Source organism: Pongo pygmaeus, chromosome 18 (genome assembly GCF_028885625.2).
Source record: "Pongo pygmaeus isolate AG05252 chromosome 18, NHGRI_mPonPyg2-v2.0_pri, whole genome shotgun sequence".
In the NCBI taxonomy this organism is placed as follows: Eukaryota; Metazoa; Chordata; class Mammalia; order Primates; family Hominidae; genus Pongo; species Pongo pygmaeus.
This window is the reverse complement of record NC_072391.2, coordinates 70198651-70220905: the sequence shown is the minus strand read 5'-3', so window position 1 is coordinate 70220905 and position 22255 is coordinate 70198651. Positions and strand designations below refer to the sequence as shown.

The 22255-nt window shown below is 43.3% G+C and overlaps 1 protein-coding gene across 21 annotated transcripts; it reads right to left on the bottom strand.

Annotated features, from left to right (window-relative positions):
* Positions 1-7832: 7832 nt before the first annotated feature.
* Positions 7833-18883, bottom strand: ZNF19 (zinc finger protein 19). 21 transcript variants are annotated; one of them, XM_063653966.1, is made up of 6 exons: positions 18723-18758; positions 16392-16463; positions 16154-16293; positions 12978-13104; positions 12327-12440; positions 7833-10214 (listed from the first exon to the last, which is right to left on the bottom strand). In XM_063653966.1, exons 3-6 carry the CDS (start codon positions 16262-16264, stop codon positions 9112-9114), a joined length of 1455 nt encoding a protein of 484 aa, XP_063510036.1. In that variant the 5' UTR covers positions 16265-16293; positions 16392-16463; positions 18723-18758; the 3' UTR covers positions 7833-9111. The 21 variants fall into 21 exon arrangements, with proteins under 21 accessions (XP_063510036.1, XP_063510037.1, XP_063510038.1 ...); XM_063653967.1 differs by having other exon boundaries at positions 16232-16293; positions 18723-18752; XM_063653968.1 differs by having other exon boundaries at positions 16232-16293; positions 18122-18741.
* Between the last annotated feature and the right edge of the window lie 3372 nt (positions 18884-22255).

Genomic DNA, 22255 nt, shown 5'->3' with positions numbered 1-22255 from the left:
AGACTAGTATTAAGTTAAAGGAAAAATGGCATAGCTATATTAATATCTCACAACAATAAGTTTAAGACAATAAATATTATTAGGCAGAATTCTGTTGAGGGCAATGTAGCAAATAATATAAACTAGAATCTAGAAATTTAGAATAAGATATAATATTCAACATCATTTTAAATACTTAACTCACAGGAAAGTGTACCCAGGTACCAAAACCAAACAAGAAACTAAAACCAGAGGGGTTGGTTTGGACTGAGGACCTCAGCTGATGCTTTGGCCAACAGGGGTGGGAATGGTGAAGAGTTGTTAGTCTTGATATCTGAGAAAGCAGAATTATAATATGCAGGAGGCATATTATAGGAACAAGGAATAGGAACAGAGACTTTTCTCACACACATACACTCATCCAAATGCCTGGACACATGAAAGGATAAATTTTTAAAAAATCTCATGAACAAAGAGAGGTAACAAAGAATCTTATGGTTCTTGCCTAAGCTTTGAAGTAGTAGTAGAAATGTCTTCTAAAAATTTATAATCATAGTTTGCATCATTAAGTATAGAGTTTAAATTAATACTATCTACTTGGACAAGTAATTCATAATCCAAGAAATTACATGAAAAACGAATCCTGATAGACTTCTGAAATAGTCACAACAGAATTAGTAGGCAATGACATTTAAAAGTTATTACAACCACATCTGATACATCTAAAAGTTTGATGGAGAAATGAAACATATAAAAAAGACCCAAATCAAACTTCTAAAGATAAAAACCTATAATGTGCAATAAAAATACATTGGATGGGATTAACAGCAGATTAGACGTTACAGAAAAAAGATGAGTGAATTTGAAGACATAGCAATAGAAACTATTCAAAAAGAAACACAGAGGAAAGAAAATTAAAAATAAATGTACAGGACTGAGAAGTCCTGATTTCTTCACCTACTAGCTATGAGACCTTGGACAACCACTTAGCTTTTCTGAAATTCCATTGGTTCATCTGAAAAATGAGATAATAGTGCACAGTTGTTGTAAATATTACACATATTGTTTTACTTAAAGTACATACAACAGGGACCGGGATTCAGTAGTTGCTCAATTAATGTTAACTTTTCCCCTCCTCTAAATTATTTGTGGACCTGATTACACTTTTTTATTTGTCAATAAGGAAGTTAGTAATGCATAAGTTTGTAAATATGACATATTATAACTAGGAGAAAGACCTACAGCGCCAAACTCCTTCAAAGTTTTTGTGCATAACCTCACAGAAACTTGCTAACAACAATAAAGTTCAGAAGATTTTTACCACAGAGAAAGCAGATCCAATCCATTCTATGTTTCTGAAAATAGGTTAACAGGTGGGGGTTAGCATGTGAGGAGACGGTGTGAAAAAGAATCGAGCAGCCTGTCTCCAAATGAATACAACATACCTTCTTTCTCACATGCATTGCCTGATAATTTGCTTATATGTGCCTAGGAAGAGCCCTGAGCATTCTTCCTTACATAGTATGACCAGCTATTACACATTTTCCCCTAACTTGAAGGACGTTGGCCTCCGGCATAACACAATGATACTAGGTACCAATCCCATAGACCTCCCAAGGGAGTCGGTCCAATTATCAGCTCTGATGCTGAAGTTTCTAGAAGGAAGAGAAAGAATCTCAACCCCCACCTTGTCATAAAAAAACTTCTAAAAGACTGCTGACTTTAGAGGATTACAATTGCCAGGTACACCGGAGTCGAAAGCCCCAGGAAATTAACAGTGACCACTGCAACCTGTGTTTAGTGTCATTCAGGTACAAAGGACAGCAGTAGAAAACAGAGAAGCTGTGGTGCTGTCCAAGGTGCTAGCTCCGACTCAGTGGGGTGTCTGTGGAGCTCTCCAAGGTTCTGGGGCTGGCCTTAGAACCATTGTCCTCCAACCTGGTGTGTTGGTCCCCTCTGACTATATATATGTGTGTGTTTTTTTTGAGAAGGAGTCTCACTCTTGTCACCCAGTCTGGAGTGCAGTGGCACGATCTCAGTTCACTGCAACCTCCACCTCCCGGGTTCAAGCAATTCTCTGGCCTCAGCCTCCTGAGTAACTGGGATTATAGGCGCCCACCACTACACCTGGCTGATTTTTGTATATTTAGTAGAGATGGGGTTTCACCATATCGGCCAGGCTGGTCTCGAACTCCTGACCTCAGGTGATCCACCTGCCTTGGCCTCCCAAAGTGCTTAGATTACAGACATTAGCCACCATGCCCAGCCTCCCTCTGGCTATATTTTAAGCCTGATATCCAGATACTTAATCTCACCCTATTCCTTTCTTTGAACTCATTTGATCAGAACCTGACACATATCACCCAGTGCCCCAGTTCCTACTTGTCTTCTCTATCACTCTGCCTCAAAATCCAGATTCCAAGGATGATAATTTATTGTGGACCCAAATGGCTAAGAGAGGCTCTTCTGGGAAGCTTTCTTACATCATAAAAATTTTTGTAAACATAAATTATTTGTATTTGAAAGATTTAAAAGACAAGGAAGCTATGTATTGTTCTTGTTAACAATAAATTACCTCAACACTATTTGAACATAATAAAAATGTAATAAAATCTGAAACTTCGTGTATTCCAATTGCCTTATTCAACTACCTTACACTCCTTTCCTGGTGAGTTACCTTGCATTCAGGTGTTCTCAGCCATGAAAACATTTTTCTTTCTTTTCTCTTTTTTGTAGAGATGGGGTCTCACTATGCTGCGTTGGCTGGTTTGGAACTCCTGGCCTCAAGTGATCCAACCATTTTAGTCTCCCAAAGTGCTAGGATTATAGACATGTGCCATGACGCCTGGCCCAAAGACATCTTTCATCTGAATTGCACTTCATTAACTATTAGACACATTTATGTTTATTATGTAATGCTTTCTTCACATCCATACTGAAGAAGATCCAGAAGGTATTATATCTATTTTATAGATACAGAAAACAAAGCTTACATGTTACAGTCTTTGTAGAACATAGACTGTAGTGGGGGACACAACTTTTAAGTAAATCCACACCTGGATAAATATATTATTGTAAACTTTCATTCGTGTGAGGGAGGTAAAGAGCAAGGTGTTTAGGAGATAATATCAAGGGAATACCATTTTAACTTGGAGGTAAGGAAAGGCCTGAGGAAGTGATCTTGGGCTGAGACCTGAAAGATAAGAATGAAATATCTGGGCACATAATCAAGGAGACAGCATTCCAGGCAGGAGGAATGGCATGTGTAGGCCCTTCAGTGGAAAACAAAAACAAAAACAAAAAAAGCTTGACACATCATGGGGAGAGAGGAGGGAGGAAGTGCTGCGCCATGAAGTCATTAGAGCTTTGCATGCCATGTTAAAGAGTTTGGATTTTATTCCAAGGTCAATGGAAACCCACTGAAATGTTTTAAGAAAAGCACGTTATATTCCATATTTTTAAAAGCACACTCTGGCTGCTGACTGGCAGATAGATTAGAAAGATTCAAGAGCAGAAGTGGGGAGACTACTTAAGGAGCAATTGTGGTAGTCTAGGAAAGAAATGTTGGTGGCTCAGAACAGGGCAGTAGCACCAGTTCCTAACTGGAGAGAAGCTCCATGTTGCTCATCAGTAACATGTTCTGTCATCATGTGCTATCATCTAGCATGTTGCTTAGCACACAGAAGTCACTAAATAAATATTTATTGCCAGGCACAGTGACCCATGTCTCTGATTCCGGCACTTTGGGAGACCAAGGTGGGAGGATTCCTTGGCCTCAGGAGTTCTAGACCAGCCTGGGCAACATAGTGAAATCTTGTCTCTACAAAACATATATAAACTGATGGGCACAGTGGCTCACACCTGTAATCCCAGTACTTTGGGAGGCTGAGGTGGGTGGATCACAAGGTCAGGAGTTCGAGACCAGCCTGGCCAATATGGTGAAACCCCATCTCTACTAAAAATACAAAAATTAGCCAGGCGTGGTGTCACTTGCCTGTAGTCCCAGCTACTCGGGAGGCTGAGGCAGAAGAATAGCTTGAACCCAGGAGACAGAGGTTGCAGTTAGCCGAGATCATGCCACTGTACTCCAGCCTGGGCAACAGAGCGAGACTCCATCTCAAAAAAAAAAAAAAAAAAAAAAAAAAAAAATATATATATATATATATATACACAAACTGGGTGTGGTGGCGCATGCCTGTAGTCCCAACTACTAGGGAGGCTGAGGTACGAGGATCACTTGAGCCTGGGAGGGCAAGTCTGCAGTGAGCCATGATCGTGCCACTGCACTCCAGCCTGGGTGGTAGAGCAAGACCCTGTGTCAAAAAAAAAAGTTGAGTAATTAATAAAATCATTTATTGTATGTGGCACACTTCTAAGGATTCTTTTATTTGCATGGCTCCAAGTGCTTGTTTTAGTTGATAATCTGAGGGACATGCATTGCCAGGTCCTCTTTACAGGCTGATAACTGTGATATTTACCATGTTTTACCTCTTGGCCACACATAGCTACAGTTATATAAACAACTTAGTCTATCTAAAAGTATGCACTTTAGTGACACACAGAAAAACTTTGCGCCCCACAGCATAGTTGCTCGGAGAGGAAGCTTCTTTGAAGTAGAAATCAGAAATATGCAGCCACCACTGAAAACAGAACGGGATTTCATCACAAAAATGCTCATCTGGGCCATCCTCTAACATCTAAAGGATTTCAGTTGAGTAGACTACTAATATTCACTACTAGAATATAAGACACATTCTCATTGCCTGAAAGTTCTGTCTCCCTCTCTTTAGTTTGGGTTTCCCTGAAGGCAGGGCTTGAGACAAGGACTCAAATGCACATTTATTCAGGAGATGATCCCAGGAAGCAGTACTAAAAGAACCCAAGGAGTGAGACAGGATAGGAGGAAATGACAATATGAAGTGTTCTAAAGGTTGATGCTATGAGCACTGGGACCTCCAGAAAAGAGTAGACTTCCTCCTCTAATTGTCCACTTGAAAGATGGGAAACTGGAACCTTTATCCTCAAGCTCTTGTCCAGCATCATTAAGGGTTTTTCTGGGATTGCTAACTTGCCCTGTGTATTCACAGGCTGTGCTTCCTAGTTGAGTGAGCTCCGGAAAAGTGCCTGAGGCAGAATGTCAGAAGGCATGTGGAGTGTTCGAGCACTGCAAGGGGAGCTCTAAGTTCACATACAACTGTTCACCACAGCTACAGCGAAAGCGAGAGATGTGCCAAAGTGATGTGCGTGCATCTCAGAGGCATCTGCTCTATTCTCCCATCAATCTACTAGATTTCACTATACCCAGCCTGTAAACTGGGGAAAAATATAGCACCTATCCTAGAGTTGTTATGCACATTGAAATTCAAATAGCACAGCCAGCTGTAAACCAATTTTTTTTCCTTATCCAAAGCTTTTAGACATGCAGAATTCAATGGCAGTCATGTGCCATGGCAGAGGCTGCTAGCTACCCACTCAAACACTTGTTCTCCTTCGTCCTCCTGAACAAAATCTCGAAGTTATTTGATGTAGTACACTGCCACTCGACTGAAGGATATAGTGTCCTCGGGAGCCAGGTATAGTCATGTGACTAAGTTCTTGAAATAAACACTTAACTGGAAATGTTCTATGGTACTTACAGAAAGTCTTCTTTAAGGCAAAGTGGCATGCTCTTCTTCCCCTTCCTCTACTGTCTGGAACAAGCTCTTGATGGTTGGAGTTCTAGCAACCACCTTGGACCATGAGGATAATGGCCCCATTGAGGATGGCCAAGTGGTACTTTGGAAGGAGATTCGGTCCCCACTAACATTGTAGAACTGCCTTAGCTGCCCTGGGCTATCTCCAGACTCCTAAGAAAAATTCTGTCTTGTATTAGGGTGTCTTGTTTAGGGCTTTTCTGATACACACAGATAAACCTCAGTGACGGTGGTGGGCTGAATAATACCCATCCAAAGATACCAGGTCCTGATTCCTGGAATCCATGAATGTTGCCCTAAATGGCAAAGTTCTTGTAGGTGTCACTAAATTAAGGGTCCTAAGATGAAGAATTATCCTGGACTATTTGGGTGAGTCCTAAATGCCATCACAAATGCCCTTATGAGAGAGAGGCCAGGGAGATTGGACACAGAGAAGGTGATGTGAAGACAGCAGCGACTGGAGTGATGTTGCCACTAAGGAATGCCGGCAGCCACCAGCAGCTTAAAGAAAGATCAGATTCTGCCCTAGAGACTTCTGAGGGAGTATGGCTTTGCTGACAAACTGTTTCTGCCCAGGGAAATTGTTTTCAGACTTCTAGCCTCTAGAACTGTGAGAACAGATTTCTGTTAAGAAGCCAAAGAAAACGAATACATTAATCATAACTGATTCAAGGACAGTTACTCAATTGGAGAGGGCTTCCTGACAGTGGCACTGGGGTCAGGGGCCAAGGGAGCTAACTACTCAGTAGTGAAGAACAGAGAAAAGGAAACAAACCTCACTCAGCTATCCCTACACCTCAAGGCTGAAAAGTTGGGGGGCCTCACTTGGACCTCAGTGGAGCCAGCTCTCTGGTTCAGGTACATGATATGAAGATACCCATTTTCAGATGGTGTTGAGAGGTACACAGCCAATAAGACAGGGAGGCAGTGCTAAGAACCAGATCCTCTCCCTACTAGAGGCATGCTACCTCCCTCATGACAACTCTCCTGGGACAGTTTGTACTGGACATATCTTATGATTCTATCTCAACCTATGGTTTCCTCCCTGATGCCAATTCTCCACCTCCCATTGTATGAAGCCAAGCACAGCCTCCCCATCTTGACTTTATCCTAATATTCTCCTCCACCCCTAAGGACCATATCAGTTTCTTCCAACAATCTCTCTTCTGTTACCAAGACACAGTGTCACATACCTCACATACAACTTCTATAGGGCCATACTGTGCAACAGCTAGAACATGAGTTCTGAAACCAGACTGCCTGTATTTGAATACCTACTCCACTACTGTGTCCTTAGGCAACCTAATTAATGTCTTCTCAACTGTAACATGGAGCTAATTATAGCACACTCTTCATAAAGTTATCATATTGAGTAAATCTGTGTAGTGACTAGGAAAGTGTCTGTCACATGTTAAGTGCCAAAAAAAAAATTACTGCTGTTATCATTTACTACAGGGCAGCTGGGTTGATGCAGCAGCATTTGAAGCAGTCCCTGACCATGGTTACTTTAACCAGTTTTTTTTCTGAGTGGCTTTTAGGTTTTCTGCCTTCAAAAAGATCCCCCTGAAAATAACCCAAATGCCCACCAACAGTAAGCAATAAATTGTGGTATATTCATGTAATGGAATACTAATAGCAATGAGAATGAATCTGTACTGATGATTCCATTGACACAAAAGAACAAAAACAGGCAAAATAATTTCTGGTGATAGAAGTCAGGGTAAAGGTTCCGTAAGGACTGTAATAAGGTACAGGGAGACTTGTAAGGTGCTATGTTCTATTTCTTTATCTTGGTGATTATAAGGCTATGTTCTTTGTAAATATTCAAGTTGTACAACCATGACTCATGGTTTTATTTTATTTTATTTTATTGAGAAGGAGTCTCATTCTGTCGCCAGGCTGAAGTGCAGTGGCGTAATCTCGGCTCACTACAACCTCCGCCTCCCGGGTTCAAGCGATTCGCCTGCCCCAGCCTCCCGAGTAGCTGGGACTACAGGCATGCACCACCATGCCCAACTAATTCTTGTATTTTTAGTAGAGATGGGGTTTCACCATGTTGGCCAGGATGGTCTCGATCTCTTGACCTCATAATCGCCCACCTCGGCCTCCCAAAGTACTGGGATTACAGGTGTGAGCCACCACACCTTGCCGACTCATGCATTTTTATGTTTGTGTTATACTTCAATTAAAAAGTGTTTACTTAATTCCCCAAGTCTATCATTCATTGGTCAACCCAAGCACATGATACAACTGCTCATTCATCTGCTGACAAGTAAGAAAGAGGTGATGAAGCCACCCAGGTGCTAGACTCAGTAGACAATTAAGTCTGGAATTGGGTAGGGAGATTCCAACACTGGCTGGCAGCAGAAGGGCACATGGGAGAAAAAAAGGGTGCAGTTTACGTTCATCACCAAAGAAAAGGGCCAGCTCTGTTTTCCTACTGAGAGATATCTGCAGTGCATCTTATGACCGAGAACCATGGCATTTCCTTGGCTCCCTAGCCAGGTCAAAGGGAAAAGCGGGCATGCTGTCCTAGGAATTAAAATGGCAAATACCAAGCTATAATAGCTACAATAGCCTGGCATTTCTCAGTTTAAGGCCTAGAGTAGCATCCACTCCAAATAAAAAACTGAATAAACAGAAAATGAAAGCTTTAAGAGTGAAAGCTTTTAGTTTCCTAGTTAAGACTTTTCTTGAGAATGGACTCACTGCTGCAGACGTAATTTTGCAGTACAATGAGATTTTTGTTACAGAGCTCAAGTTGTTAGAACTTCTATCCACTGGTGGTGTCTGATATAACCTGGGCTCTCCAGTGTTACAATGGGCTTCCCAATCTCATCACAATCATGGGGTTTAGGAGCTGCCATGACTATAACTAAAGACTTTCCCACATATCATACATACAAAACATTTCTCCATCGGGTACATTATCCCTGAAAACTTCAAACAACTGCTACACTGACAACACTGTTTAAGTCAAAATTCTGTTCCAAGGGAAGAAAACCTAACTCAAATGTGCCAAAGCCAAAACCAACCAAACAAAAATGGAATTTATTGGCTGCTGCAATTCAAAAATCCGTATGTATTTTTAGCTTCAGGCATGGTTTAACGTGGCTGTTCAAACATTATCTTCAGTCTTTGACTGCTCTCCAATTCTCAGATGCATTTTTTGCTGCGTGGACTTCATTCTCGCCTCTGTGAGAGTCTAGGAGTTCTTCTCAGCGTTAAAACCAATGGGGGTGGGCCGGGGGGAGTATTTCTTCCTATTAGCTCTTGCAATCCTGGGACTCTAATTGGACCATCTTTGGTCATCTACTGACATCTGAATCAGTAACTGTGGCTTGAGGGATGGATCAGAGGCTGAGTCAGGCCTGTGTCATACATTCCATTCCTGAGTAGAAGATGGAATCCACTCAGTACATTTCACTGGAGTGTACTATTACCAGTAAAAGGGGGTAAAAAATTCCGGGAGGCCAAAACGACAAATGTCCAGCACAGGCTTTTCTCCAGAGTGGACATGCTCAAGGTGACCTAGCTGGGAAGAAGTCCCAAAGGCCTTCTCATACTTGCTATACTCATAGGGTTTCTCTCCAGTATGGATTCTTTGATGCTGATGAAGATTTCTTTTGCTAGTGAAGGCTTTTCCACACTCATCACATACATACGAAGACTCCTGAGTATGAATTCTCAGATGCCTTTTTAATTGTTCCTGAGCACTGAAGGCTTTTCCACAATCTACACAGTCAAAGGGTTTCTCCTCACTGTGAATTCTCTGGTGCCGAGTTAGTTTTGTATGAAAATTGAAGGCTTGTCCACATACTTTACAAGAATAAGGCTTTTCCCCTGTGTGAATACGCTGATGTTGGCTTAGATGGGAAGTCCTTCCAAAGCTTTTGCCACACTCATTACACTCATAGGGTTTCTCTCCAGTGTGGATTTTCTGATGCCGAAGTAGGGGTGAATTACCAACAAAAGCTTTGCCACACTCATTACACTCATAGGGTTTCTCCCCAGTGTGGATTCTCTGATGGATAACAAACTCGGAACTACTGGTGAAACTATTCCCACACTCTGTACAGTAATAGGGTCTGTCCCCACTGTGGATTCTCTGATGCCTGATCAGATTTGCATTATCATTAAAGGCTCGCCCACACTCCTCACAATGATAGGGTTTCTCTCCAGTGTGAATCCTCTGGTGCCGAATTAACGAAGAATTGCCATTAAAGGCTTTTCCACACTCACTACACTCAAAGGGTTTCTCCCCAGTGTGGATTCTCTGGTGTCTAGCATAGTAAGAAAAGTAGCTGAAGGATTTCCCACACTCTTCACATATGAAAGGTTTCCTTGCACAGGGGATTCTTGGAACCTTTCCTCGGATATTTTTCACTGTGGGGATGTCCTGGTGCTTTTCCACATTACATGTTTCTGGGAAGTCAGTTCTCTGAGGGACACTCTTCAGCTGACCATGTGACATCATCCCATCTCTTTCTTCAGAAATTCCCTGGATTAATGTGGACTCACTGTCAATGTTGGTCTCAACATCTGACATAAGAGATAGAAAACACAAATAATGCCACCTGAGAACTATACTAGAAATAATAGAGCATTGAAAATGATAAGGCTTTAAAAGAGATCATTTCAACTTTCACATCAGCATGCTGGGAAGAAAGGCTGTTAAAATCAAAGTGCCAAATATCACACAGGCAGAGAACATCGAGGTGGAACAGGGTATCAGTGGACACGACACACATAAGACTGCTTCCTAAGCTTTTCCACTCTAATATTTGAATGACGTCTGATTGTCCCTGGCATGAGCTAGTATCTTTTGAATTGATGCTACTTACAGCCTACAAAATGCCAAAGGCGGCACAGGTCTTAAGAACAAGCAGTGACATTGGGGCTGGCAAGACTCAGAATCAGAAAGTGAAACAGAACAGTATCAGAAAGCAAAGGCAAAGGATGAATTGTTGTTCTTTTTAAAAACTCATACCCTGCAGATGTCCCAAAAGACTTAAGACACTGAACATTACGGACACTGGGTTGTGGCAAGACAGAGAGAAAGAAAATCACAGAAGTGCTTAGAGAGCATTATTCCCAATGTGTTGTAAGATTACCTAGTCCAGAGGTTCTTAACTGCAGAACCACAGATGGACTACAGACGATGAGGAAACGCCCTAAAACTGCTGAACCTCAAACATGAAGAGAAACTACTGTCCTAGACTCTCTATTTGAAAAGGGATGAACAGTTTACTTAGACACACCTAGACTGAGAGTATTCTTTCTCCTACCGGCAAAAAGGAGACAAGCAGCCCATAAAATGGCATTTGTGTTCCAAAAGATTGGATGACATTTTAAATGAGTTAAAGTCAATCTATTTTATATGAAATGTTGGACTTGGTTTTAACATTAATTTGGGTTACCTGGGACTCATGTGATGGTTAATCAAGTTCATCCTATGACTGTGAGTTAAAGGAGTAAGGGAACTCTGAAGGAGAATGTTGGGAGAAGAGTAATCTGAGATTGAAGTAAACAAGGTAACCAAGAGTCTGAAAAAGAATCATTGGCCGGGCGCGGTGGCTCACGCCTGTAATCCCAGCACTCTGGGAGGCTGAGGCGGGTGGATCACGAGGTCAGGAGATTGAGACCATCCTGGCTAACACGGTGAAACCTCGTCTCTACTAAAATACAAAAAAAAAAAAAAACATCACCTCATCACCAGAGAGAGGAAGCGTGTGAGAACAAACCACCAGGTTCTCAATTGTCTTGATGATTCTTTTTCAGATTCTTAGAATAAGAGGCTGAAGTGCTGTGCCAGCTTCATCATTTTCCACGTATTTGCTCTCTGCAAACCACCTGCACTGAAACTCCTGCCTCTGCCTTCAATTTCACTATTTGCTCTTGGTGGCCCCCATCTGACTATTTGACTGTCTACTTTCTCTTCCTTCTCTCACTGAAATTAAATATCCCTTAATGGTTAAGATTCAGCCTTCCTTTTTTCTTCCTGGGGGTCATTTCAACCCAGCTGTGTTAGAGTACCATTTCAGACCTGCCTTTTATCTCAGACTCTCCACCCACCTTCTCAATGGCCTGCTCTAGCCATCCACTTGCCTATTCTAAAGGCACCTCACACCCTGTGCTCAGCTCTGAATTCCTATGAATTCAAAAAGTCCCTCCCATGCTATGACCTCCTAGTGTTATCTGACTCAACTCTCCCCATTTATGGCCAACTTTTGGGAAGATCTGGCCCATTTTACCTTCACATTCTCCATCCCATTTCCAATAGCACTTAATACTTTTCTTTTTCGCTTTTTACATCTGTCTCCATAACTTGTATCTTCCAGAACTTCTTAAACAAAGTTCAGTACATGGCAAGTTGCTCAAAAACTGCTCTTGAATAAATCCATCCCAACCAAGGAGGACAACTAAGGTAGGCAATGTTGAAACTCAGAAAGGAGCAATGGATTCAAGGATTGCAGATGAGACATACTGAGTGATTACATGTTGGTAAGAGTTAAGATGGGTGACAAAGGTTTCATATTTTACCTATTAGGTGAAATCATCTATTTTATTTAAATCCTGCCCAGCATGGTTCATTTTAAAATACAGTGCTCCATAAAACTCTACAGTTATTGGTTCTAAATCTGCCTCACCTACCTTTACAGACGTTTTTGGTCGTCTCTGCCAGGGGATCATCCTGTGCTTCCAGGCCCCAAGCCATGTCCCCTCCCTCCAAAAGTGAGATCAGTGCAGGTTTGGGAACTGGGTACCCTGAAAACAGGAAGCAAATGGTACTTTTCAGCCCTGTATCTGCTGTGTCAAAAGAAGGAAAACCCCAGGAGTCTCAGTAAGAGTAAGACCCATAGAAGAGGGTTCTCAACTGGAGAAGGCCAAAGAGATTCTGATCAAGAGGAAACTGAGCATTTGTGACTTCCTCGTAAAAAAAACACTCAAGGAGAAGTAAGTCAGTGAAATCCACAAGGCATGAACAAACACAGGGAAGGGGACATGCCCTTCCCCAGACAACAACTACTACTTATTCCTTACTGTGCAGAGCCTCTTGGAAGATGGAACATACTCTTACCAGGCGACAGTAATTCCCTTCATTGGGAGACCAAAGTGACCCAAGACCTCTCCCTACCGAGAAATCTTTGAAGTTGGTCACTGAGCTTCAGCTCTGCAGTCACTCAGTGGAGAACACAAGAGACAACCTCTCCTCTCCACTCCACACCCCTCCCCCCAGGCTGTAAAAGAAGGAATAAAACTGGAAAAGTACAGATCTGAGTCCTAGGAGGAAAATGGCCTTACCCAAAGCAGTCAGGTTCCCAAAATTCTCCAACATCACACTTCTGTACAGGGCCCTCTGGGCAGGAGAAAGACCAGTCCATTCTGTCTTGGTGAAGTGCACAGCCACATCCTCGAAGGTCACCATCTCCTAAAACAACAGGTTCCTGCTGCCCCAGAGCCAATCCTCTGGCTCCGGGCCAGAGTGTGGGGCAGAGGGGACAGGTAGGGGCTTGAGGGAAAGTCCTGTGAGGGATGGGTAATGAGAAAAGGTGAAAGAACTGGATATTAGACCATTATATGACTATTTTTACAATGAAAAATCTGGAACTTCTCTCACTACCAGAAGAGATTCCATTAGGATATAAAATTGACTATCATAAAATGTGATTTAACATTTTTTAAACCCTAGGAAAAAAAGTCTCTTATTAGTTAACCTTCCTAGGGCAAAAATCTCTTTGATTTAGTAAATATTTTCAGTCTTTTAGTGTTGTACCTACAGGTGGACAATTTGCTTCAAATGGTATCTCAGGACCCACCTGTTCCTATTAGGTACTCCCTATTCCCAGCCAATCTATCTGTTCCCCACATGTGTTCACCCTGCCCCAAACCTTATGCCCATGAAACAAGCACAGAGTCACGGTTTGCACTGATGGGCCTATCTCATCCAACTCCCATTCGATTCTTGTATAAAGGACTGCGCTGCCTGTGCTCAAGAGCATTCTGTAGAGGGAGCTCAGAGTCTCCTGGCACAATCCACTCTGCTCCTTGATGGCTTTTCCTAGAAAATGATGCTTCTAGAATTAAACTGCTGCTGCTGGGTAGCTCTTTTAGCTCCTTATCTTTATAGCTCCAAGACAATCTGTAATAGCTTCTGCCAACCAAGCCTCATGCTTCTTGGGTTTTTTTTCTTTCTTTCTTTTGGTTTTGGTTCTTTTTCTCTCTCTTTTTTTTTTTTTTTGGTTGTTGTTCTTTTTTGAACAAAAAAGAAGAGTTTTTGACAGTGTCTCGCTCTGTCACCCAGGTTGGAGTGCAGTGGCACAATCTCAGCTCACTGCAGCCTCGACCTCCCAGCTCAGGTGATCCTCCCGCCTCAGCCTCCTGAGTAGCTGGGACTATAGGTGCACACCACCATGCCCGGCTAATCTTTCTATTTTCTGTAGAGACAAGGTTTTGCCACATTCTCCAGGCTGGTCTCAAACTCCTGGGCTCAAGAGATCCATCTGCCTCGGCCTCCCAAAGTGCTGGGATTACGGGCATGAGCCACCATGCCCAGCCCCTCATGCTTTTTCAATAGACACCCTTTTCCCTCCCTGCTGGCCTCAACTCTATCTTTCCACAAAGTTCTGGCATCTGGTTTAGAGCCTCTATTCACTCTTCAGATGTTGGTATTAAACTTCATTACCAGACTGCTCAGGGAATATACTCCAACCTTCCAGTGCCTCAACTGATTTTGCACATCTCCACATCCTCCTCATCCCAGCACTGCCTCAGACTCTCTGGATGACCCAACACACTGACTCGCCAAACAACACCAAACTCATCTTCCCCAAAATGGCTTCCTTTCTAATTTATATAAACTAAGTCGCAGAGTGACAATATTTTCCCCTCTGTTGATAACACCAATTTCAACCCAGTCTCTAATGCTAGAACTTCAGATTAATCCTAGACATTCTAACCCCCATCATCACTCATTGCTGACAGTTAATACTCAAGTCCTGCCAGTTTTATCACCTACGTTATTTCTGGAATCTGACTCTTCTTCACCATGGTACAATCAGTAAACTAGGTCAACAGCTGGGGACACTTTAGCTCTACTTCCAATCTTGTCCCACACTGAACCTATCCTCTGCCCAGCTGACAATCTGACCTCATCAACTCCTGAATGAACCTCTTGAATGAATCACCACTAACTAGAACAGTGGTATTCAGCGTGTGGTCTCCAGACCACCATCAGTAGCAGGTGCAACACTTGGGAATTTGTTAGGCAAATTCTTGGGCCCCACTCTGAGAGCAGTCCATGCTTCAGTGAGCCCTCCAGGTAATTCTGATGTACACTGAAGTTTGAGAACACTGGATTGGAGGATAAAATCCAAACTCAGGAAACTAAGCTGTATTAGGTGACAAAGTGATGGGAAGGTGCACAACTATACACAGAGAATCTATCTGGGAAGTGCTGCAAACAAAATTCCAGAGAAGTAATGACAAACTCTAAATGTAATCTAAAAGATGGCACAAATGGCAGAGAGAGAAGGAAAAACAACAAGACTTTGTGTCTCTCTGGAAATGGTATCAGGGGAGAACACAGTCAACAATTACACAGCAATTTAGAAACTGAGTGATCAGGACTGCAATATAGTGTGATGTCAGACACTCGTGGAAAAACCAGAAGAGGGTGGGCGCTCCAAGCAAGCTGATATATCAGTGAGACAGTCAGGTAGAGAAAACTGAAGGATGTGAGAAATATGAAATTGGGATTTGGGATATGGTTCATGGATACTAAGTTACTGGATAAATAAGTGCCAGGAGGAAAGAAATGACAAAGCAGCAACTCCATCTCAAAAAGTGAAATGTAATTCAGGAAATCAATTCTCTGTCCCAAAAATGTAAGGTACTTATGTTCACCTTACAAATGAATCCAGTTAAGATGCAAAGCAGTTATGTGACTGGCTCAAGGCTACGATGCCACTGAGGCCTAAGAGAATCCCTAACTTCAGGTGTCCTGTTGTAGTGTAGACTTTTCCTATCACAGCCCACTGCCTCACTTTGCCAGCAGTACTGACCTCAAGGACATGTGTTCCCTGATTCTGAAGCCCAAACTTCCTTCTTTCTTTTGGAGGACAAATGAGATAGGCCCCCCTCTTTCTTGTCTTCTTCCTGCTGTCCCTCTGCTGCTACTTCCCAAAAACCTTGTGCCCTTGCTGATCTTGGTCACTTCCATCCTATCCTGGATCCCTACATCACCAGCCTGAGTCCCTCATTCTCACAATTCCCTCTGCAGAGGGACAGCTACTGAACCTGGGGATCCTCTGGCCCAGGAGAGATTCTCAGTATTCAAGAGGCTGTACTTCGGCTTTCCAGGTCACTCTGTCCTGTTTCCATCTTCACTGCCCCTAGCTCTTTCCCCAGCACCCAGTCCTACTGGAGGGAATTAACAGGGGTTTTCCTACTGCTTTGGCTCTAAGACTTGCCAGAATCACTTTTATCCACCTTCCGCCACCACTCATTTCCTTCAACTCAGACTTCCATAACGCTGACCTCAGGGATCCACAGCTCACCTCGTATCGAGCTTTCAGAGGCATGGCTGCCATGACCTGGGCTCCCTCTTAGCAGGCAAAGGCTGAGGGAAGAAACAGAGAGAACCAACAGTGAGCTCAGCCCAGCAAAATGCTCTCTTTAAAGCAATAAATTTGCCAATAACAAGCAGCATTGACTTACTGAATGCTCACTGGGTTAATGGTGTATAAATATGTACTTTTTAATCCACATCATACCATGAGGTTTGTAATTCTGAGGAAACAGATTTTGAAAGAATAAGTAACTTGTCCTAGGACACCAGAGCCTGTCCTCACCAATACCAAGCTAAATGAAGAGCAAAACAAACAAAAGACACCAACAAACTCAGGGCAAAACCTAACAAGAAGAATCTCAGACCTTTATTTTTAAAAATAAATTTGACTGAGAACATAAAAGGTTAAAAATACGAAGTATCATGTTTTTGGATGAAAAATACATATTTTCTTATTTAGTCCTCATAACAATCTTTTGAACCTTTAATTTTTACCAAATGAGAAAACAAGGCTAAGAGAATAATTTCTTCTACCAAGATCACTCAGCTGGTGAATGGATGAACTCGGATCCCACACTAGATCTGCCAGGCTTCAAAGGTCATGTTTTTCTCTGTTTGTTTGTTTGTTGAGACAAGAGTCTCGCTGTCACCTGGGCTGGAGTGCAATGGCGCGATCTCAGCTCACTGTAACCACTCCCTCCCAGGTTCAAGCAATTCTCCTGCCTCAGTCTCCCAAGTAGCTGGGATTACAGGCATGTGCCACCACACCTGGCTCATTTTTGTAATTTTAGCAGAGACGGGGTTTCATCATATTGCCCAAACTCGTCCTCAAACTACTGGCCTCTAGCGACCCACCCACCTCGGCCTCCCAGAGTGATGGGATTATGGGCGTGAGGCACCGCCTCATGCTTTTAATAACTACACTACATTCTTTCCAATAGTAATCGTAACAGGAATGCTTTTAGAACTTGGCAAAATGATTTTAAGGTTAATATAAAAGAATAGACAAGAATGGCCAAGAAAATTCAGGAAAAAAATCTCAGAGCAAGTCTTCCTTTACTTGGACCTGGAGCAGGCATCTTTTTTGTTCATTGCCCCATTCAAGGGCCATGAAAACCAGAAACTGATTACCAAAGGACCCTGAAGGGCCACCTCAACACACTAAAACATCTGGGTTATTGTTTTAACTATATCATCTCTTACAGACATTTTGTATTCTAGTTAAACAGCAATATTCTATAAAAAAGCCAGCATCTTCCCTACAGGGACTTAATGCATGATGCTGTTTTCTGCGAGCCTCATCTTGTGCCACCCTCCTCTTTTCTCTTAGTTTAGCTACAATGGCCTTCTTTCAGTTTCCTCTATACTAACTCAGGACCTTCATACCTGCTGTTTCTTCTGTATGAACTACGCTTCTCCAACCTCAGAACCATTACAACTGAGATTCTCTGCCTGCCATTCTCTCCAGTAATCTAGCCACCCTTCACCTTCAGATCACAATCGCTCTACAGACCAGGTTAGGTGTCTCTGTTAAACACTCCGCTCGCACCGTAGTTTGAAATTATATATTGATTTGTGCTTTAACCCAGTTTGAAATTATATATTGATTTGTGCTTTCTTCATTCAACAAATATTTATCTCATACATATCTCATGCAAGGCCACGTATGACACACAACAGACGAAGTAAAGACAGAAGGGGCACGATCCCGTCCCTCGCAGAGCTTAGTCTAAAGGAAAGACACATTAATCAAGATTCTCTCAAATAACTTTTAAGTTCACAACTAGATCACTGCCAGGGGAAACTAACGTGCATGGGAAGCTTAAGAAAATAAATTAACTAAGGTATGAAGGAAATCTTTACAAAAGTAACAGCATACGCAAAAGACATGTTCTAGTAGTGAAGGATCAAGAAGACTGTAGTAGCGGTCAAGGGAGAGTGTGCTGTTAGATGATGCTGAAGAAGTCACAAGGGACGAAGCCACACTTTGTGCACGTCAAGAACTTGGTCTTCGATCTACATGCACTAAGTCACGGGCAGGTGGAGTGAAATAACCAGATTTGATTAATACATGACTTTCCCATTGGGCGGAAAGCTTCCTGGGGGCGGGGCCCACGCCCCACCTCATTCACCGCTGCATCCCCGGAATCTAGAGCAGGAACTGGCACACAGCTGCTCAGTAAGCAGCTGTGGCCCAATGAGCAGATGGGGTTTGGGCGGCGTCGAGAACAGAGGCGTCCCTTCCATCCGGCCGCCCATATCCACAGCCTCCATTTCCCAAGGCGCCGATGCAGGCATGGGGGAGCGAAGGCACCAGAGGAAGACCGGGACCGGCCCGTGAGCAGCCTCCGCTCCCCGGTCCCGGAGGGGCCGCCCTGTCTCCCTCCACTGAGGCAGCAGGGACGAAGCCGACAGCCTTCTCTAGAAGTGCAGTGCCTGAGCCTAGCAAGGACTCCTAGGCAACAAACCCCAACACTCACCTCAGGAAAAACAGAAAGCGGTGCGTGAACGGAAGTGCGTCACTACGTTGGCCTTGCACCTAGCCTCACACGCGTCCTCTCTAGGATGCCGGAGCGGTCTTCTCAGTGGTTGTGTGGTTTTACTCCCAGGAGGAGTTTCCCCCCGGGGATCCTCAAGAGACCTTGAATAGGAAAGAAAGTATATCATTGTTTTCGCTAATCTCTAACCGAAATTTAGCATCTTCTTCTGTTATATGTCGGCAACAAACTACAGTAGTATCAGCCGTACCTGTGACTGTCACCGATAGAAATCACAGATATTTTCATATCACATTACAGTTCATGCAGATCTCAGAATATGGCTATTCTCGTCACTAATTTGAAATTATCCTTGTTGTTATCGGGCCCACCTTCAAGTCTTGTCATTTCATTTCATCACGTTGGTAAAGACGCACTTATATTTCTGTATCACAAATTCTAAAAAACTGTTTAATTGGATTTTCATTGGTTTTGAAGCTGTCACCAGATTGCCAAAGGGTCGTTGCATAAAAAAGCTGTCCTCCTTAGAGGTAAAGACCCAGGCACGTTAAGAAAGACTAGGTCAGCAGGCCAGGCGCCGGGGCTCACGCCTGTAATCCCAGCACTTTGGGAGGCCGAGGCAGGCGGATTGCCTAAGGTCAGGAGTTCGAGACCAGTCTGACCAACATGGTGAAACCCCGTCTCTACTAAAAATACAAAAATTAGCCGGGTGTGGTGGCAGGCGCCTGTAATCCCAGCTACTCGTGAGGCTGAGGCAGGAGAACCACTTGAACCCGGAAGGCAGAGGTTGCAGTGAGTAGAGATGGTGCCATTGCACTCCAGCCTGGGTGACAAGAGCGAGACTTTTTCTCAAAAAAAAAAACAAAACAAACTAACAAAAACATAAAAACACTATGGGACAATGATATTTGTTTGGACATAGGTCTCCAAATCTGCCTCTTCAAAAAAAACGGACACTGCAACAGCCTTGGTTAAAGACTTAAGCCGTCCCCAACTAAGAGTGGAGATGGCTTCCCTAGGAGGTAGGAATCAGCTGGAGTCCTTGCCTCTCCTGGTGCCCAGGCAGTGCCATCTGCAGACACTTCTGTCATTCTCCCATCCTTGGGGGGCTCTTTCTCCAGCTCCAGTTCGTGCACGGCAAAGCTTGTAGCTGTACAGCCTCCAAGAAGAAACAAGCCCAGGTCCCACCCGGCCACAGTTGTATAGTGACGCCCTCCCCCGTCCCCTTCTTTGAGCTGCGCTCAAAGGACCAGCCTGGGCTGCTATGCTGTCTCACTCTCAACCCAAGCTCCGCCCAAATGTGGGTCCTTGCACTTTGGCCCCTTTGAGCGCGGACTCAAAACAGAGGCCAGAGGCGCACCACTAACGAGAACGGCTAGGAGGCCGGAAGTGCGTCACGCTCGTGGGGCGCTTGGAGGCCAGAAGTGCGTCATGAGCACGGCTGCTCTTTCTACGGTGCAACTTTTCCGCATCTTGGTGTTTCCGATTGGGAGACATCCTCTTCCTTTCCTTGTACACACTTTCTTCACTCCTCAGGAACCTCACGCCTGGGTCATTATCCATTTGGGTGGGTCAGGAAAGGGATCGCCTCTGCCTGGGAGCAGTTGATTGTCAGGAAGGAATTCGTGATAAAACCGCTGTCACCACAGGCCTAGATGGTGGCCGGTGTTTCCTGGATGCTTACTGGTCTTTCTGAGTTCTGGTTCACTCGCAGTGAATCAACTTCCTTTCACAAGCTCTGCCACTCACGGGCCATTGAGGAAGACCCTTCTGTCTCTGAGCAGCGTTTGTCTTCTGTAAAATGAGCCAGTCAAGCTGGCTCATTCAATTGAATGAGCCATTCAAGCTATCTTTAATTCCATGCACTGTAACCTCCAATGGTTTGCCACTACCCCTGGAGTCCAAGTCAACTTTCAAGGCTCCTCAGACCCTTACCCTCCTTCCCCTCTAAATGTTAAAGAAAATGCCAAAAGCGCAGGGCATATGGGGTAAGAGAGATAGCTCTAAAGTGTTAGCGCCTGTGGCTTTCTGGGTCCACAAAAGAGAACTCTGGCCAGGATTTTGCTGGACTGTCAAAACGCTTGTGATCACTGTCACAGAATTACAAAACAAACAGAGGACTTAGAGCGTCTTAGTCCCATCTCCTTTACAACAGTATGACACAGTGGTAAGGAGCACAGCCTGGCATCAGGATGCTTTGTTTCAAAGGCCAAAGGACCACTCTGTGACCTTTGGTGCATTACTTAACCTGTAAGTGTCACATTTATTGCTAAAACTAGGATAATAATAGTATTTATTCCCCGGATTGTTGTGAGGATTAGATGTTAGTACATGTAAATCAGTACAGTGTCTAGCACATACTAAACACGCACTAGATATTAGTAATTATTACACTCACTAGATATTAGCGATTATTAATAGCTTAGGAATTGAGCCTGAATGGGCTCTGGAGTTAATCCAATGTTCAATCTTTTTATTAAAACCTTTGAAAATGGTTATAAACCTCAGTGGGTTTGGGCGTCTGTACACTTTTTACTACCAGACCAGATAGTATAAGCAAAGCCTGGTGGCAGTTCAGGGTTGGTTCTTAGGAGATCAGAGTGCTAAAATAGCTAGCTCATCATGAACTGAGGACTTCCAGGATGACTAGTTGGACTTCCTGTTCAGTCGGGACTTCAGCAACACAAGTCCAGACAAATGGGACCATGACCCAAGTCTTCAAGAGCAACCCTCAGGCTTTCTGCCGAGTGTAAACTCCTCAAGAAAGAGGCTTTTCTATCTTTTCCAAGACTGTATCCCAAGTTTCTAGAATAGTGTTTATAACACAGTTCATGATCAATAAGCATTTTTTGATGAATAAAGAGTTGGACATAAATGATTATACTCCCTTACTATAAGGGAGAGTGGGACAGATAATATAAGCACTCAATGCAGAATGAATCATAAGAGAAAATCAAGACTCAAAGAGTTTCAGCAAGGCCACAGCATATAATAGGTATCAGAGTTAAGATTTAAACCCTAGATTATTTCCATCATGTCAAACTGGCTTTCCAGAACAATATACTAGGTGGTATTCCAAGTCCCAATATGCCTTTCTATGCTCTCACACCATGGACACAAGCTTTCTGACCTCAGTCCCTTCAGAAAGAGAGAGAGAGAAGAGCAACAGTAACTGTAAGAGGAAAAATCATCAAATTCTGAAATAAGGGCCAAAGAACCATATAAGATGACACCATTCCCATTTTACAGATGAGGAAACTGAACACAGAAAGATTAAATAACGTGCTCAAAGTCATGCACAGCTATGTGGCAGAGCCAGAATTCAAACCATGATAGTTTGGCCTCAGTATACACACATAAGCACTCTATCACTGCCTCAGATATGTAGTTCTGTGTCTCATAGTGAAGAAGAAGTTGAAATATGTTAAGTCAAACTAATGTTTCCAAGCCTCCACTTATTAACTGTGATTTGGGGCAAGTTACCTAGATTCTCTGTGCTTTCAATTTTCTCACCT